Genomic DNA, 20,765 nt, shown 5'->3' with positions numbered 1-20,765 from the left:
GACCTTGTCCTCCAGCGTCGCCTGGGCTGCTGCGGCTCCTGCTGATTCCATTCTTCAGGGTGTGTTATTCTGTCACGAATGCTGTAGGTGGGTGTAGTGGTGGAATCAAACGCAGGACACCGAAGTATAGTCCAAAAGACTTTAGTCAATTTCCAACAAGGAAAAATACGAACAGACTTGCCCGAAGGCGAAATTACGCACGAAGGCGAACAAAACAAAAGGCGCACTAAACAGGTGCGAAAAACGCTCCAACGCAGTGGAGGAAAGCTCAACCGAGCGAAATAGCAAAATACAAGCCCAACACACGACAGACCTAAATCAATAACACACAACACTAGACAAACACAACGAGAAACTTATAGGACACTAATTACGCTAAACGAGAACAGGTGTCACAACAAACAGACAAAAGCAAACGAACATGAAACATACAACGGTGGCAGCTAGTATTCCGGAGACAACGAACGCCGAAGCCTGCCCGAACAAGGAAGAGAGGCAGCCTTGGCCGAAACCGTGACAGTCTAGCTCAGGGGTGAAAGTCGATTAAATGTCTTACCGGTACAGGACTCCCTCTTTTTTTATTGGTGTAATCATAGAATTACATATAAAATCCCTATTAATTTCATATGATTTCTGTGGGCCTAGTAAAGATGTGTCATGTAACTTTTAACAGGTATTATCGTTTACTGTGGCATAAACACAACCAGTCATGATTAGGGCTGTGGCAGTCATGACATTTTGTCAGCCAGTTATTGTCATGCAAAAGCCTGCCGGTCTCATTGTACTTGACCGTTAATTAACATAAACACGTTTACCATCTCCAGGCCTCCATGCATACAAGCCGCTGATGCGCGCCTTTGGAACATCTACATTTAGAAAAGTCAAAAATCGATTTAATATGCACCATCACAATAAATCCATTATTTATTTTAGTCAAGTCTAAATAAACATTATGATATGAAGAACATTTATTTCAGAAGAACAGAATATGAGTTGGCCTACTGTATGTTATCTGGCTATCGCCATGCCATAGGCTGTTGGCTTGTTCATTTAGCAGAGAAGATATGCTTATAAGTCCTGTGCCATTATTTTATATTATATGGTTTTATTGTAAGAAGAATATAATTGAATTTAGCTGAATAAAATAGAAACGATATTTTTCCCATTCCGGAGTGAGTGCGTGTATGAAGTGGTTATGTTAAGCGTAAAAGTAATAATTTGAAACAGGTCCTATACGCTAGATTTAGAGTTATTTGGCAACTTTAGTTGTGAATGATACAAACCATAGAATGTCTTAGAAGTCAAAACATATATGGGCTGCATGATGCGACTATAGGCTATTGATGATTTGAGAAAGTAGCAAAAAAAGCTTGTGCTCTATTGCTTGCCTCAGGCTGCACAGCTGTTCTCTCATCAAGTGATCATATTTTCACTATTCTAAATGTAATCTTGTCTTTACTAATATGTCAAATGAGTTTCGATTTAGAATGGCCCATTATTAAATGGGCAGGAACAGGGGCAGGGGAAAAAGACATGTAATTCATATACACTCCAATAGTGAATGGAGGCCGCTTTCCCGGCTGGTTCCTTTTTCAGGCTACTCAGGTTATTTCACTGCATGCATCAACCACTGTTTGAGGAGTATGCAGCCTCTCGCTGCGCGACAGGTGATATTCCGCCCAAACTCTGTATGCCATGGGCTCTCCAGTCCTGTTCCTGTATTTACCCAGTGCTTAATTTGGGAAACCTAGTAACATGTTTTCACAACAAAACTGCTGACAGCCCCTCTCTCTTTCTTCACACTGGAGAAAGGAATGAAGGAGAGAGAGGAGGAGATGGAAAGGCACAGTGGTGAGATATTCTGTAGCTAAAGATAATATGTCAGCCTATTAATTATGACAATTAAAAAAATGCCCTATTACTAGGCTATTCAAAATCAAATACAAAGGCGGCTAAATTGTAGGTTTAGCCGCCTGCACAATCAATGAACCTAGAGCATCGCTTAGGCCTATACATTCTCTCCCAGACTCATGAATAGAATGTTTGAAGCATAGCATAAGGTAAGCAGTCCATCCAGTATGCATAATAATACAGTCCACACTCAAAGGCGATTAGTATAATTTGTTTAATTTTGGAGTATAGGCTAGACCAATTATGTACCAAAGACATCTGAAGTCGTTTAAAAAAAAAAGTTTTTCTGCTGTGCATAATATGTGGTAGGCTATGTATTGTATAAGGGCACAATTATTATACAGTGCCTTGCAAAAGTATTCATCCCCCTTGGCACTTTTCCAATTTTGTTGTATTACACCCTGTAATTTAAATTAATTTTTATTTGGATTTCATGTAATGGACATACACAAAATAGTCCAAATTGGTGAAGTGAAATGAAAAAAATTCTAGAAAATAAATAATGGAAAAGGGGTGTGTGCATATGTATTCACCCCCTTTGCTATGAAGCCCCTAAATAAGATCCTGTGCAACCAATTACCTCCAGAAGTCACATTATTAGTTAAATAAAATCCACCTGTGTGCAATCTAAGTGTCACATGATCTGTCACATGATCTCAGTATATATATACACCTGTTCTGAAAGGCCCCAGAGTCTGCAACACCACTAAGCAAGGGGCACCACCAAGTAAGCGGCACCATGAAGACCAAGGAGCTCTCCAAACAGGTCAGGGACAAAGTTGTGGAGAATTACAGATCAGGGTTGGGTTATTAAAAAATATCAAAAACGTTGAACATCCCACAGAGCACTATTAAATCCATTATTTAAAAAATTGAAAGAATATGGCACCACAACAAACCTGCCAAGAGAGAGCCGCCCACCAAAACTCACGGACCAGGCAAGGAGGGCATTAATCAGAGAGGCAACAAAGAGACCAAAGATAACCCTGAAGGAGCTGCAAAGCTCCACAGCGGAGATTGGAATATCTGTCCATATGACCACTTTAAGCCATACACTCAACAGAGCTGGGCTTTACGGAAGAGTGGCCGGAAAAAAGCCATTGCTTAAAGAAAAAAATAAGGAAACACGTTTGTTGTTCGCCAAAAGGCATGTGGGAGACTCCCCAAACATATGGAAGAATGTACTCTGGTCAGATGATACTAAAATTGAGCTTTTTGGCCATCAAGGAAAACACTATGTCTGGCACAAACCCAACACCTCTCATCACCCTGAGAACACCCTCATGCTGTGGGGATGTTTTTTCATCGGCAGGGACTGGGAAACTGGTCAGAATTGATGGATGGCGCTAAATACAGGGAACTTCTTGAGGGAAACCTGTTTCAGTCTTCCAGAGATTTGAGACTGGGACGGAGGTTCACCTTCCAGCAGGACAATGACCCTAAGCATACTGCTAAAGCAACACTCGAGTGGTTTAAGGGGAAACATTTAAATGTCTTGGTCAAAGCCCAGACCTCAATCCAATTGACAATCTGTGGTATGACTTAAAGATTGCTGTACACCAGCGGAACCCATCCAACTTGAAGGAGCTGGATCAGTTTTGCCTTGAAGAATGGGCAAAAATCCCAGTGGCTAGATGTGCCAAGCTTATAGAGACTTACCCCAAGAGACTTGCAGCTGTAATTGCTGCAAAAGGTGGCTCTGCAAAGTATTGACTTTGGGTGGGTGAATAGTTAAGCACGCTCAAGTTTTCTGTTTTTTTGTCTTATTTCTTTTTTGTTTCACCCCAAAAAATATTTTGCATCTTCAAAGTGGTAGGCATGTTGTGTAAATCAAATGATACAAACCCCCCAAATATTCATTTTAAATCCAGGTTGTAAGGCAACAAAATAGGAAAAATGCCAAGGGGGGTGAATACTTTCGCAAGCCACTGTACGTGTATGCATAAACCCTAATATGCGTATGAGGGTTTTGAATTAATCATCACCTTAGAAAGCGCTGTCCATTTCCTTGTGCTAGGCTTTGAAACAACATCCACAATGACCATGTTTTCCACTCAGTTTCAACCTTTGTTTAACTTATTTCTTCAAATGGATCAATCACAGTGAGGTGAGTTTTAAAAGCACATACTGTTTTGATGATAAGTGTTTGATGTGATTTTCGATTGCATTTGCATTGATGTCAGAGTGGTTAGAGAGACAGTACAGCCCTGAGTACCAGGCCATTAGCAACCTGATGGTCATTACCGAGTTGGGTACTACCAACTCATGTCCAGAGTGCATAAGAGGAGTTTACCGTGACTCAGCAGTCACAGGGAATTTTACTGTGGTCATGACTCATGACTGCCGGTGTGGCGGTAATAGGTATTTGTATTTATTAAGGATCCAGAAACATTAAGGCAGCAGATACTCTTACTGGGGTCCAGCAACATTACGGCAGTTATATAAAGTCATGCAACAACTCTAATCATGATGTTTCCATCTGATTGTCAAACAATCACTTCAAAAAGGCGCTCCTGCAGGCTACCCACGCACGCTCCTCCACTTACAAAATAATTCAAACAGTGCACTGTGCACCCGCAATTTGATGAATGGAAAGAGACATCCGTTACAAAACACCTAAAAGTGTATTGTAATGACATTCTGCGATTGTAATTAGGCCTACACCTGACTTGACCTACTGCTGACCCCCACTATTTATTTTTCCGGGATGCCTTCCCTGACCGTACAGGCTTACTTTCACACTTGGTCTAGATTTTATTTTGGTGATTGTAAGTTCTCAAAGATTATACGCTATTATTTTTTATTTTTTATATATATATATACAGTGCCTTCGGAAAGTGTTCAGACCCCTTGACTTTCTCCACATTTTGTTAGGTTACAGCCTTATTCTAAAATTGATTAAATTGTTTTTTTCACTCATCAATCTATACACAATACCCCATAATAACAAAGCAAAAACAGTTTTTTAGAAATTGTTGCTAATTTATTAAAAATTAAAAACTGAAATATCACATTTACAAAAGTATTCAGACCCTTTACTCAGTCCTTTGTTGAAGAATCTTTGGCAGCGATTACAGCTTTGAGTTTTCTTGGGTATGACGCTACAAGCTTGGCACACCTGTATTTGGGGAGTTTCTCCCATTCTTCTCTGCAGATCCTCTCAAGCTCTGTCAGGTTGGATGGGGAGCGTTGCTGCACAGCTATTTTCAGGTCTCTCCAGAGATGTTAGATCGGGTTCAAGTTCGGGCTCTGGCTGGGCCAATCAAGGACATTCAGAAACTTGTCCCGAAGCCACTCCTGCGTTGTCTTGGCTGTGTGCTTAGGGTCGTTGTCCTGTTGGAAGGTGAACCGTCGCCCCAGTATGAGGTCCTGAGCGCTCTGGAGCAGGTTTTCATCAAGGATCTCTCTGTACTTTGCTCTGTTCATCTTTCCCTCGATCCTGACTAGTCTCCCAGTCCCTGCCGCTGAAAAATATTCCCACGGCATGATGCTGCCACCACCATGCTTCACAGTAGGGATGGTGCCAGGTTTTCTCCAGACGTGATTCTTGGCATTCAGGCCAAAGAGTTCAATCTTGGTTTCATCAGACCAGAGAATCTTGTTTCTCATGGTCTGTGAGTCTTTAGGTGTCTTTAGGCAAACCCCAAGCGGGCTGTCATGTGCCTTTTACTGAGGAGTGGCTTCCGTCTGGTCACTCTACCATAAAGGCCTGATTGGTGGAGTGCTGCAGAGATGGTTGTCCTTCTGGAAGGTTCTCCCATCTCCACAGAGGAACTCTGGAGCTCTGTCAGAGTGACCATCGGGTTCTTGGTCACCTCCCTGACCAAGGCCCTTCTTCCCCGATTGCTCAGTTTGGCCAGGCGGCCAGCTCTAGGAAGAGTCCTGGTGGTTCCAAACTTCTTCCATTTAAGAATGATGGAGGCCACTGTGTTCTTGGGGACCTTCAATGCTTCAGAAATGTTTTGGTGCCCTTCCCCAGATCTGTGCCTCGACACAATCCTGTCTCGGAGCTCTATGGACAATTCCTTCGACCTCATGGCTTGGTTTTTGATCTGACATGCACTGTCAACTGTGTGCCTTTCCAAATCATGTCCAATCAATTGAATTAACCACAGGTGGACTCCAATCAAGTTGTAGAAACATCTCACGGATGATCAATGGAAACAGGATGCACCTGAGCTCAATTTCAACACTCATAGCAAAGGGTCTGAATACTTATGTGAATAAGGTATTTCTGATTTTTATTTTTATAAATTTGAAAGATTCTATAAACCTGTTTTTGATTTGTCATTATGGGGTATTGTGTGTAGATTGCTGAGTATTTTTTTATATTTTTTATCAATTTTAGAATAAGGCTGTAACGTAACAAAATGTGGAAAAAGTCAAGGGGTCTGAATACTTTCTGAAAGCACTGTATACAGTAGGGAAAAAAAAGTATTTAGTCAGCCACCAATTGTGCAAGTTCTCCCACTTAAAAAGATGAGAGAGGTCTGTAATTTTCATCATAGGTACACGTCAACTATGACAGACAAAATGAGAAAAAGAATTCCAGAAAATCACATTGTAGGATTTTTAATGAATTTATTTGCAAATTATGGTGGAAAATAAGTATTTGGTCAATAACAAAAGTTTCTCAATACTTTGTTATATACCCTTTGTTGGCAATGACACAGGTCAAACGTTTTCTGTAAGTCTTCACAAGGTTTTCACACACTGTTGCTGGTATTTTGGCCCATTCCTCCATGCAGATCTCCTCTAGAGCAGTGATGTTTTGGGGCTGTCGCTGGGCAACACAGACTTTCAACTCCCTCCAAAGATTTTCTATGGGGTTGAGATCTGGAGACTGGCTAGGCCACTCCAGGACCTTGAAATGCTTCTTACGAAGCCACTCCTTCGTTGCCCGGGCGGTGTGTTTGGGATCATTGTCATGCTGAAAGACCCAGCCACGTTTCATCTTCAATGCCCTTGCTGATGGAAGGAGGTTTTCACTCAAAATCTCACGATACATGGCCCCATTCATTCTTTCCTTTACACGGATCAGTCGTCCTGGTCCCTTTGCAGAAAAACAGCCGCAAAGCATGATGTTTCCACCCCCATGCTTCACAGTAGGTATGGTGTTCTTTGGATGCAACTCAGCATTCTTTGTCCTCCAAACACGAGTTGAGTTTTTACCAAAAAGTTATATTTTGGTTTCATCTGACCATATGACATTCTCCCAATCCTCTTCTGGATCATCCAAATGCACTCTAGCAAACTTCAGACGGGCCTGGACATGTACTGGCTTAAGCAGGGGGACACGTCTGGCACTGCAGGATTTGAGTCCCTGGCGGCGTAGTGTGTTACTGATGGTAGGCTTTGTTACTTTGGTCCCAGCTCTCTGCAGGTCATTCACTAGGTCCCCCCGTGTGGTTCTGAGATTTTTGCTCACCGTTCTTGTGATCATTTTGACCCCACGGGGTGAGATCTTGCGTGGAGCCCCAGATCGAGGGAGATTATCAGTGGTCTTGTATGTCTTCCATTTCCTAATAATTGCTCCCACAGTTGATTTCTTCAAACCAAGCTGCTTACCTATTGCAGATTCAGTCTTCCCAGCCTGGTGCAGGTCTACAATTTTGTTTCTGGTGTCCTTTGACAGCTCTTTGGTCTTGGCCATAGTGGAGTTTGGAGTGTGACTGTTTGAGGTTGTGGACAGGTGTCTTTTATACTGATAACAAGTTCAAACAGGTGCCTTTAATAAAGGTAACGAGTGGAGGACAGAGGAGCCTCTTAAATAAGAAGTTACAGGTCTGTGAGAGCCAGAAATCTTGCTTGTTTGTAGGTGACTAAATACTTATTTTCAACCATAATTTGCAAATAAATTCATAAAAAATCCTACAATGTGATTTTCTGGATTTTTTTCGTCTCAATTTGTCTCATAGTTGACGTGTACCTATGATGAAAATTACAGGCCTCTCTCATCTTTTTAAGTGGGAGAACTTGCACAATTGGTGGCTGACTAAATACTTTTTTTCCTTACTGTATATAAAGTATTTATGTATTTTATTTTATTGCAATGCACAAAAAATGTAATCCCACGAGCCACCTGGACCCCTGCCTCAACCCACAAGTGGGTCCCAACCCACAGTTTGGGAACCACTGCTCTAGGAGATAAAGCTGTCTACATTTGCTTCAATCTTCATTTGATTGTGTGGTGTCTGACATGTAGAGCCACTGTTCAACATCTCTTTACGGCGTGTGACCACATTAAACCACATTAAGCCTGCTTATGTTCTGACTGCTCATTCAGGTGGACAGGGGAAGTGGAAGCTTGGGGGTTAAGTGATCATTCTCGTTAGCTCAACCGTCCCGTATACGGGACATCGATCCCGTAGAGGTTAAGTGATCATTCTAGGAACCTTATTTCAGCACTGAACAAGGCACAGATCATTATAATCATTATCTTCCCATAATCATACTCATCTTCAGACAGACATTAGAGAGAGAAGTTCAATCAGTGAAAGATGTCTTCCTGAACGATATCATCATCAATCTTCCATTGACTCCATTCCTTTTCTCAAATCATTAGTTTTTCTCTCCCCACTATTGCATTGTCATTAGCAAAAGCGACAATAATAACAGAATGGAATCAGGCCTCGATCTATCAACTCTTTGCTTTAGATTCGCAATCGTCAGCACATTGGGACTAGTTGGGAGATTAGTTTAGGGTGATCAAAAGCAGGTTTTTGAGTGGGCCTGTCTGTGCCGAGCGAGCTGTGGAGCTGAGAGTGAAGGTAACAAGCACTTTATGAGCAGCTCCAGAGAAAGCAGACGAGCCCAGCCTTGGAGGAGCAGCCACTTCCTGTGAGTCCTACTACATCATTACCCATGGTGCCGCTCACCCTCTCCTTTGTCTTCTCCTATCGAAGCACAGGCATTGAGACTCAAGTGCCATAGGGATTGTATAATTACCCTTGACACATAAAGGACCTTTTCTTCCCCAAACCCACACTGATGGAGAGCTTATTAAAACTTTAGAGGGCTGCAGAGTGCAGACAGTCTGCCAGGCTGCCAGAAGAAGTGTGTGGTGGCCAGTGTGGGTCACATCAGCGGTTGTCTCTGACAGACACACACAAGGAGGGTTTAGAACATGTTCCATTACCTGCCAGTGGGTAGGCCTCTTCCTGTCATATTCATCTGGCTCAGATATTGAGATGTAATGTGTTATAGACATTGAGAGATAAACCGCTGAGGTGTCAGAAACCACTGTGAGATTCATTACTGTACCAATCTGCTTCAGAAACATTCAAATTAAATTGCTCCATGTCTTCCAATGGATAACTACATTGGGTGCTTACCTATAGAGTCTGTACCATCTTGTAAATTATAAAATTGTCCTATACCTTGCTATATGGGCTGTCAGAGAGCATACAGACACATACCTTTCTGTAGACGATCATGTTGGGAGAGTCCTCCTCAGGATCTGTTGTCCCCACACCTTGTTGTCCCTGGTCTCTGGATCCCTCCTCCATGACTGCTGTGTCCTAGGCTCAGGAGGCTGCATGGACACATAGAGACAGGGAGCAGAGGGGAGTTCAGGAAAGGACCATCATCAATGTCAAAAACTACTCATAATAGCCCATAAATGTATTCATTTGGTTCAGGGTGAAATACACGGTCAGTTTATTATTATCATTATGACATTCCCCAAAATGTTTGCTCTTCTCTCAGGTGACAACACCTGTCACAATACAGGCAGATAACAAAGCCATAGCAGTAATGCAATACAGTGAGGTGAATATAAACTAGCTGACTAAGCCAAGAAAAATGTCAGGCCTGTGAGTCAAAGTGGCAAAATGTCCTGGCAACAGTCATGTATAATCAGGCATCGGACAGCCTTCCGCTGATAAGCTATAGATACTCAGTGGTGTTCAGGACATTGGTGAGTCAGAGACTGTAAACAATAATTATAATAGGTACATAGTGTGTTGGGCATAGGTAATGTGCAATAAGCCTGTTATTGAATTAATCAAGCTACTATGGTTAAAACCTTGACCATTTGCACAGCTAAGACAACATTAGCCACACAGTGTGATCAGGCTTGCCAGTCCTGTGTACTCTCATGACGTAAAGCTTAAAAAGCTACCGTAAGGGATTATACATGACCTCCATTCAATATCCATCCCACTACAGCTCTCTCTCTCTCTCTCTCTCTCTTTCTCTCTCTCTCGCTCTCTCTCTCGCTCTCTCCCTCTCTCCCTCTCTCCCTCTCTCCCGCTCTACAGGATAATTTCTGCTTAACTATGGATTTTCATAATCTAAATTCACTATGCTACAATCATCATTCTTCTTCAGTTGAGTAATAATGTGTATCAGATTGGTATAAGCATTTGTAATCATGCGTCAGGCAGAAAAAGAGAGAGGATTACATCATTTGACACATTCATCTTTTTGGAGTACGTAGAACAGACAGGGACGATAAAGCTTCCAAGAACAGTTTTATAAAAAAGTCTTCTCATATTTATTTATAACTATTTGTGTTCCACTACAAGAAAGTCTCCTAGGTTGTTATGGTTGTTCTGAAAGGAGGAGCTGTGAAACTCTGCATTCTGAAACAGCAGTGAGAGAGCATCATGGCACATTCTGTACAAAATCGCATGAAATGAAAGTTTCATACATAGTATAAATCAATAAAACAACATTTTGCCAGAGGGAAACCAATGGCGAGTGAGTTTCAGTACAATTACATAATTGTGTCTTGAAGTGTGGCCACTTGCTGCATTGTAATCCATAACAAACATAGACTATCATGGTTAGAGGATCAGATTGAGATTGAATACATTCAATAAACCACTAGCTGCACAGCACTAGACATGCAAGGTTGCTTTGAGTCTTTCATAGTAATGATTTATTACAACTGTTTAACACACAAAGAGCATTATCCTATAGAGCAGGAAGCAGTAATCATGCACATTATCCACTTATTATCCAAAGTTGTTATTGCCACCATGATGATGGATTGAGGAGCTGTTTGCAGCCTGCATTGATTAGCAGAATGTCTAAGTAACCAGGAGTTCCTAAACTAAGTTTACATCCTATCCCTTTATCAATTTCTCCAACCATTCAGACATTCTGTATGAATTATATGACACCTACAAGACAAGATATTCCTAGGTGAATAGATGAAGACCTGCAATAGCTCCTTGCTATGGACTGCTGCAACCTGTAATTCATAGGAACAACTTCATTTCCAAAGCATGGAAATCTAACTTCACAGAACACCAGTCCTATAGATGTCTGTGTTAGCGTTAACAGGATCGAACACAGGCACTGACATACATGCACTGACAGTCACCATCTAATTCCATAGCATCAACAGGATAATCTGAGCTGTGGAGAAAAGTTTATGAACAACAGGCACAAAACAGACATGCAGTTGATCATGCACAGCCAATCCCCCTCACTCACACCAGCCAGCCAATACAATGCTCCTGACAACTCCCAACTAATGAAGCATTCATTACCTTAGCAACAAAATAATTCCTTGTCCACTGCTCCCTGTTTTACTGTCCTTAGCAACAAGCAGCAGGCAGGTTCATGATATAATTGGCGGGGGGGGGGGGGCTAAATAATGAAAAAAATAGAGGATGAAAGCAGTGGAGCAGCGAGAGAGAGAGCAGCTGGTTGGTCACTGCAGTATTTCTCTTTCCTCCTCTTCTCCAGTCTTCTGTCTGCCTTGGGAGGGAGGGAGTACAGAGTGGAGCGGAGCGGTTAGGGAGATCCTCGCCTCACATGTGCGCTCCCCTCTCCTCTCTGTCTGTGTGTGTGTGTGTGTGTGTGTGTGTGTGTGTGTGAGAGTGAGAGGCAGATTGAGTTGAGAAAGGGGGAGGGATGGGGGAATTAGACAGAAGATAAAGAGAAAAAAAGAGGGAGGAGAGAAAGACAGAGAGCAGAGAGGGTGAGTGAGAGATGGGTTGGAAGAGAGGAGATGAGATGAAGAGCGTGAGTGCTTTGGATGCTCGGTAGCAGAGCAGGAAAGCAGGGCAGAGAGAGCTGTACACACAACCTGGACTCAGGGGTAGACGTAACATAGCAAATGTAAATCTGTCTGATAATATGGTACGTTTGTATGGTATGTATTCATTTGTGGATGTCCATCACCCATTTCGTATGATATGTTACGAAGTACAATTGATATAATAGGAGGCTAGGTGGCTAAATTAGCTAGGCTAGGGCTTAGGGTTAAGGTTAGGGTTAAGATTAGGGCTACGGGTTAAGGCTAGGGTTAGGGGTTAAAGTTAGGGTTAAGGTTAGGGTTAGGAGTTAGGGTTAGGGGTTAAGGTTAGGGTTAGGGGAAAGGGGTTAGCTAACATGCTAAGTTGTTGCAAAGTAGCTCAAAAGTAGTAAGTAGTTGCAAAGTTGCTAATTAGCTAAAATGCTAAAGTTGTCCGTGATGTGATTCAAACACGCAAAGTTTGGGTTGCTAGAAATTCGCGTTATACGCCGACCCATCAACCCTGAGCAACCTCCCTCCTTTCATTTTTGCCTTAAGTAATCTTCTGTTTTATGTAAACATACCAAATGTTACATTTCATCCTAATTTACAGATTTACATTTACTATGTTTCGTTTAGTGCAGCAGCACCCACTGATGCTGAAAATAAGAATCATTCCATTAAGAGGACACTGAAATCATAATAAAGGCCAAGTTACACTTTGAATGTACAGAGTGAATTTGAAATAAGCTTTTAGAGCAATAGAGATGGAGAGATAATTGAGAGATAATTAAATGTATAGCTTGTTAATCCACGGTTTCATTAACATTTAATTGAAAGCCCATATTCTACAGGCTGCACATAAATAAATGGATGTACAAATCAAAGGCTAATGGTTTTTAAATAGTAACATTGAAGACTACACCCACTTAATGAACTGACGTACAGTACCATTCAAAAGTTTGGACACCTACTCATTCAAGGGTTTTTCTTTATTTGTACTATTTTCTACATTGTTGAATAATAGTGAAGACTTCAAAACTATGAAATGACACATATGGAATCATGTAGTAACCAACAAAGTGTTAAACAAATCAAAATATATTTCATATTTGAGATTCTTCAAATAGCCACCCTTTGCCTGTGTCACGCCCTTACTCAGGGGACTCTTATATGTTGAGTCAGGGTGTGAATATTCTATGTTGTGTATAGCTATGTGAATGATCTTTATGTGTAGATCTATGTTGGCCGGTGTGGTTCCCAATCAGAGGCAGCTGTCGCTCGTTGTCTCTGATTGGGGATCATACTTAGGCAGCCTATTGGCACTCGTTAGTGGTGGGATCTTGTTCCGTGAGTAGGCTTGTTTTGTGTGTAGCCTTAGGACTTCACGTTTCGTTGGTTTGTTGTTTTGTCATGTGTTTATCAGTTAAATAAACATGTACGCATTTCACGCTGCACCCTGGTCTGACCCGTCCTTAAACGAACGTGACAGCCTGTATGACAGCTTTGCACACTCTTGGCATTCTCTCAACCAGCTTCACCTGGAATGCTTTTCCAACAGTCTTGAAGGAGTTCCGACATATGCTGAGCACTTGTTGGCTGCTTTTCCTTCACTCTGCGGTCCGACTCATCCCAAACCATCTCAATTGGGTTGAGGTCGGGGGATTGTGGAGGCCAGATCATATGATGCAGCACTCAATCACTATCTTGTGATTTCTTGGTAAAATAGCCCTTACGCAGCCTGGAGGTGTGTTGGGTCATTGTCCTGTTGAAAAACAAATGATAGTCCCACTAAGCCCAAACCAGATGGGATGGCGTATCGCTGCAGAATGCTGTGGAATTCAAGTGTGCCGTGAATTCTACATAAATCACAAACAGTGTCACCAGCAAAGCTCCCCCACACCATAACACCTCCTCCTCCATGCTTTACGGTGGGAACTACACATGCGGAGATCATCCGTTCATCCACACCGCGTCTCACAAAGACACAGCGGTTGGAACCAAAAATCTCAAATTTGGACTCCAGACCAAAGGACACATTTCCACCGGTCTAATGTCCATTGCACGTGTTTCTTGGCCCAAGCAGGTCTCTTCATCTTATTGGTGTCCTTTAGTAGTGGTTTCTTTGCAGCAATTCGACCATGAAGGCCTGATTCACACAGTCCCCTATGAACAGTTGATGTTGAGATGTGTCTGTGACTTGAACTCCGTGAAGCTTTTATTTGGGCTGCAATTTTTGAGACTGGTAACTAATGAACTTATCCTCTGCAGCAGAAGTAACTCTGGGTCTTCCATTCCTGTGGCGGTCCTCGTGAGCGCCAGTTTCATCATAGCGCTTGATGGTTTTTGCAACTGCACTTGAAGAAACTTTAAAAGTTCTTGAAATGTTCCATATTGACTGACCTTCATGTCTTAAAGTAATGATGGACTGTCGTTTCTCTTTGCTTATATGAGCTGTTCTTGCCATAATTATTTCTTACCAAATAGTGCTGTCTTCTGTATAACCCCCCCCCTCCACACACACACCTGTCACAACACAACTGATTGGCTGAAACGCATTAAGAAGGAAAGAAATTCCACAAATTAACTTTTAAGAAGGGACACCTGTTAATTTAAATGCATTCCAGGTGACTACCTCATGAAGCTGGTTGAGAGAATGCCAAGCTGGTTGAGAGAATGCCAAGAGTGTGCAAAGCTGTCATCAAGGCAAAGGGTGGCTATTTGAAGAATCTCAAATATAAAATACATGTTGATTTGTTTAAGACTTTTTTGGTTACTACATGATTCCATATGTGTTATTTCATAGTTTTGATGTCTTCACTATTATTCTACAATGTAGAAAGTAGTAAAAATAAAGAAAAACCCTGGAATTAGTAGGTGTGTCCAAACTTTAGCGCTTGATGGTTTTTGCAACTGCACTTGAAGAAACTTTAAAAGTTCTTGAAATGTTCCATATTGACTGACCTTCATGTCTTAAAGTAGTGATGGACTGTCGTTTCTCTTTGCTTATTTGAGCTGTTCTTGCCATATTATGGACTTGGTCTTTTACCAAATAGGGCTATCTTCTGTATACCCCCCTACCTTGTCACAACACAGCTGATTGGCTCAAATGCATTAAGAAGGAAATAAATTCAACAAATTAACTTTTAAGAAGGCACACCTGTTAATTGAAATGCATTCCAGGTGACTACCTCATGAAGCTGGTTGAGGGAATGCCAAGAGTGTGCAAAGCTGTCATCAAGGCAAAGGGTGGCTATTTGAAGAATCTCAAATATAAAATATATTTTGATTTGTTTAACACTTTTGTGGTTACTACATGATTCCATATGTGTCATTTCATAGTTTTGGTGTTTTCACTATTATTGCATGTAACTTACATTTTAGTCATTTAGCAGACGCTCTTATCCAGAGCGACTTACAGTTAGTGAGTACATACATTTTATTTTTCATACTGGCCCCCGGTGGGAATCGAACCCACAACCCTGGCGTTGTAAACACCATGCTCTACTAACTGAGCTACATCCCTGCCTCCCCTACCCTGGACGACGCTGGGCCAATTGTGCGCCGCCCCATGGGTCTCCCGGTCGCGACCGGCTATGACAGAGCCTGGATTCAAACCAGGATCTCTAGTGGCACAGCTAGCACTGCGATGCAGTGCCTTAGACCACTGCGCCACTCGGGAGGTAACTTGGGAAGGGGAATGAAATTGCCGGCTTTGGAAAACCTATCCACCACCGTGATAGATAGTGGTGTTGCCATCTGATGGAGGGAGACCCGTGACGAAGTCCAGAGATATATGGGACCAGGGGCTGTGAGGAATGGAAGAGGTTGAAGAAGGCCAGCCGGAGCTTGCCGCAGAGTTTTGTTCTGAGCACACACGGTGCAGGTGGCGACGAACGTGGAGACGTCAGGAACCAAGGTGGGCCACCAAAAACGTTGTCGTACAAAGGTCAGGGTCCAACAGGAGCCAGGATGACAAGCCAGTCGGGAGGAATGAGCCTATTCCAAAACCGTGGGAATGGGCAGAGTCCGGGACAAACATCCGGTTGAACGCTGCGCCTCACGGACCTGGTTCTCTATACCCCAGATGAGTGCAGCCACGAGACAAGAGGTAGGGAGGATGGTCTTGGGGTCCGATGGTGTAGCAGCGGGGCTATAGACGCTTGAAAGCGCATCTGGCTTCACATTCTTTGACCCCGGGCGGTAGGAGATGGTGAAGTTGAAACGAGTGAATAGTAGGGCCCATCGAGCTTGCTTGGAGATATTCCAGGTTCTTGTGATCTGTTCACACTATGAAAGGGTGTTCTGCCACCTCTAACCAGTGCCTCCACTCCTCCAACGCCATCTTCACCGTGAGTAGTTCTCGGTTACCCACGTCGTAATTCCTTTCAGTGGTGTTGAGACGAGAGGAAAGCGCAGGGATGCAGCTTTTGGTCTTGGGCTATGCAGCTTTTAGGATGTGGGCGGTCGTGAATCGGTGCTTGAGGTCCAAGAACGCCCGATCTGCAGCTGGAGACCACGTGAACGGGACCTTGGGAGAGGTGAGGGCTGAAAGGGGGGAAGCCAGGGTGCTGTAACCCTGGATGAACCGGCGGTAGAAATTGGCGAACCCCAAGAAGGGTTGCAGCTGCAATCTGGAGGTGGGTTGAGGCCAATCCACCACCGCTGTCACCTTTCCAGGATCCATCTGTATATTGCCTGCAGCGATGATGTATCCAAGGAAGGAGATGGTGGAGCGATGGAATTTGCATTTCTCCGCTTTGACAAACAGCTGGTTCTCCAGAAGACACTGTAGGACTTGTCGGACATGTTCTTGAGCCGAGCGGGAAAAAACAAGAATGAATTGCCGACATTATTTTGCATATTAATCGATAATGATGGAAAATAAGATAAGCAATATATTTGAATGGATATATATTTTCTCTGGGGCCTAGGGATTCGGGGGGATGGGGGTAGTATGCTGAACACTGCGATGATGGCCCAACTTGGGATGGGGAGGGGCTTTAGCGGGGGAATTAGTGGAGAACAATTGGAGGGTTACTTAGTAGCAATGCAAATATCATGGTATAGCTACAGTGAGAGAAAAAAGTATTTGATCCCCTGCTGATTTTGTACGTTTGCCCACTGACAAAGAAATGATCAGTCTATAATTTTATTGGTAGGTTTATTTGAACAGTGAGAGACAGAATACCAGCAACAAAATCCAGAAAAACGCATGTCAAAAATTTTATAAATTGATTTGCATTTCAATGAGGGAAATAAGCATTTGACCCCCTCTCAATCAGAAAGTTTTCTGGCTCCCAGGTGTCTTTTATACAGGTAACGAGCTGAGATTAGGAGCACACTCTTAAAGGGAGTGCTCCTAATCTCAGTTTGTTACCTGTATAAAAGACACCTGTCCACAGAAGCAATCAATCAATCAGATTCCAAACTCTCCACCATGGCCAAGACCAAAGAGCTCTCCAAGGATGTCAGGGACAAGATTGTAGACCTACACAAGGCTGGAATGGGCTACAAGACCATCGCCAAGCAGATTGGTGAGAAGGTGACAACAGTTGGTGCGATTATTCGCAAATGGAAGAAACACAAAAGAACTGTCAATCTCCCTCGGCCTGGGGCTCCATGCAAGATCTCACCTCGTGGAGTTGCAATGATCATGAGAACGGTGAGGAATCAGCCCAGAACTACACGGGAGGATCTTGTCAATGATTTCAAGGCAGCTGGGACCATAGTCACCAAGAAAACAATTGGTAACACACTACGCCGTGAAGGACTGAAATACTGCAGCGCCCGCAAGGCCCCCTGCTCAAGAAAACACATATACATGCCTGTCTGAAGTTTGCCATTGAACATCTGAATGATTCAGAGGAGAACTGGGTGAAAGTGTTGTGGTCAGATGAGACCAAAATGGAGCTCTTTGGCATCAACTCAACTCGCCGTGTTTGGAGGAAGAGGAATGCTGCCTATGACCCCAAGAACACCATCCCCACCGTCAAACATAGAGGTGGAAACATTATGCTTTGGGGGTGTTTTTCTGCTAAGGGGACAGGACAACTTCACCGCATCAAAGGGATGATGGATGGGGCCATGTACCGTCAAATCTTGGGTGAGAACCTCCTTCCCTCAGCCAGGGCATTGAAAATGGGTCGTGGATGGGTATTCCAGCATGACAATGACCCAAAACACACGGCCAAGGCAACAAAAGAGTGGCTCAAGAAGAAGCACAATAAGGTCCTGGAGTGGCCTAGCCATTCTCCAGACCTTAATCCCATAGAAAATCTGTGGAGGGAGCTGAAGGTTCGAGTTGCCAAATGTCAGCCTCGAAACCTTAATGACTTGGAGAAGATCTGCAAAGAGGAGTGGGACAAAATCCCTCCTGAGATGTGTGCAAACCTGGTGGCCAACTACAAGAAATGTCTGACCACTGTGATTGCCAACAAGGGTTTTGCCACCAAGTACTAAGTCATGTTTTGCAGAGGGGTCAAATACTTATTTCCCTCATTTGAAATGCAAATCAATTTATAACATTTTTGACATGCGTTTTTCTGGATTTTGTTGTTGTTATTCTGTCTCTCACTGTTCAAATAAACCTACCATTAAAATGATAGACTGATCATTTCTTTGTCAGTGGGCAAACGTACAAAATCAGCAGGAGATCAAATACTTTTTTCCCTCACTGTAGATACATTTTCTAACCTCTCTGGATTACAACCGAATTATGATAAATGTACTATATTACGTATTGGATCACTAAAAAATAAAAAATTTACATTACCATGTAGTTTACTAATAAAATGGTCTGATGGTGATGTGGATATACTCGGAATACATATCCCAAATGAAATAAATGATCTCACTCCAATACATTTTTATAGAAAGTTAGCAAAAATAGATAAGATCTTGCTACCATGGAAAGGTAAATACCTGTCAATTTGTGGAAAAATCACCCTGATTAACTCTTTAGTATTATCCCAGTTTACCTATTTGCTTATGGTCTTGCCTACGCCTAGCGAACAGTTTTTTAAATTGTATGAGAAAAAAAGATTCCATTTTATTTGGAACGGCAAGCCAGACAAAATTAAACTGGCCTATTTATATAATGAATATGAATTCGGAGGTAAGAAATTATTAAATATTAAAGCATTAGACCTATCACTAAAAGCTTCAGTCATACAAAAGTTATACTTAAATCCGAACTGGTTCTCTAGCAAATTAGTAAGATTGTCTCACCCAATGTTCAAGAATTGCCTTTTTCCCTTTATTCAGATTACAACCTCTCACTTTAAGTTATTTGAAAAGGAAATAATCTCCCAAATATCACTATTTCTAAAACAAGCCATAGAAAGTTGGTTGCAATTTCAATTTAATCCTCCAGAAACGACAGAACAAATAATGCAACAAATATTGTGGTTAAATTCAAATATACTAATTGATAAAAAAACATTTCTTTTTGACAAAATGTTTAAAAAAGGTATATCTTCGTAAATGATATTATCGGTAGGACTGGTGGAGTTGTCGCACATGCAGCTAACAAAAACATATGGAAATGTCTGCTCTACCCAAAATTACAACCAAATAATTGTAGCATTACAGCAAAAATGGAAAAGGAAAACGGAAGGGGGAAAAAGTAAGGAACTTGTCTGTCGGCCTTGCATTAAAGAATATAATTGGTAAAAGAAAATTGTGATAAATAAAAAAGTATACCAGTTTCATTTAAGGACCAAAGGATTGACAGCCGTCCCATATGGATTGCAAAATAGTTGGGAAGAGATTTTTGACGTACCGATTCCATGGCATAGTGTTTATGAATTGATACGCAAAACGATGCCGGATTCAAAACTTTATTATAATAAAAAATTCTTACTACCAATATAATGTTATTTATATGAGGAATACAATCTTCTCAGCTCTGCAGATTTTGCTGCGAAGAGACAGAATCATTAGATCATTTGTTTTGGTACTGTCCATTTGTAGCTTGTTTTTGGACACAGGTCCAGGAATGGCTAAAGGATTGCAATATTTACCTGGAGCTAACCCTGCAGATAGCACTACTGGGTGATCTGAAAAGTCATAGTCAATCGATCAATAATATAATAATACTTTTAGCAAAAATGTTTATATTCAATTTACGATCTGTAGAAACAATGAGAATAGAAAGGTTCAGAACTTTTGTAAAACATCACAGTACAGTTGAAAAATATGTGGCAAATAGAAATCCAATATGGATCGTGTTACGAGATAGATGGGAGGTGTTGAATGGAGCTGAAGGATGGGACTAATAACAACAACTAATAACAACAAGATAACTAATGTAAAGCATACTGTGTCTAATAAGTATATAGGTTATAGGTTGAGAGCTTTTGTGAAAAAGCACAGTTAGAAAAATATGGCATATGGAAGCAAACCAGATGGACATCATGAAAATGATTGGAGGAAGTTCAGGAGTAAAAACAAACAAAATATAATTATTGTAGAATTTGACTGTGTCCATAAAATGTATATAGTATGTATGGGCTGGAAGTAGAGGCCTAAGCGTTGTTGTTCACTAGTTTACTCCAATTGGGGAAGGGGTGGTGGGGTTGGAAAGTAATGAAGGGAAATATAATTTTAAAAAGGATATGTGTCTGTATGGATGTATGTATATATGTATGTATATATATGTATGTGTGTGTGTATGTATATATATATACAGTGAGGGAAAAAAGTATTTGATCCCCTGCTGATTTTGTACGTTTGCCCACTGACAAAGACATGATCAGTCTATAATTTTTTAATGGTAGGTTTATTTGAATAGCGAGAGACAGAATAACAACAAAAAAATCCAGAAAAACACATGTCAAAAATGTTATAAATTGATTTGCATTTTAATGAGGGAAATAAGTAT

General features: G+C 41.8%; 1 protein-coding gene across 1 annotated transcript in view; it reads right to left on the bottom strand.

Annotated features, from left to right (window-relative positions):
• Positions 1–20,765, bottom strand: part of LOC311145874 (regulator of G-protein signaling 6-like) — an 88,723-nt gene that overhangs the window by 55,497 nt on the left and 12,461 nt on the right. Inside the window, exon 2 of the mRNA XM_084182228.1 lies at positions 9,330–9,445. Within this exon, the coding sequence (XP_084038354.1) occupies positions 9,330–9,419 (90 nt within the window). The 5' untranslated portion in view covers positions 9,420–9,445. The remainder of the gene's footprint in view (positions 1–9,329; positions 9,446–20,765) is intronic.

Source organism: Coregonus lavaretus (genome assembly GCF_964263955.1).
Source record: "Coregonus lavaretus genome assembly, chromosome: 18".
NCBI classification, from domain to species: Eukaryota; Metazoa; Chordata; class Actinopteri; order Salmoniformes; family Salmonidae; genus Coregonus; species Coregonus lavaretus.
The sequence above is the reverse complement of the archived record's forward strand: the minus strand, read 5'-3'. Positions and strand labels throughout refer to the sequence as shown.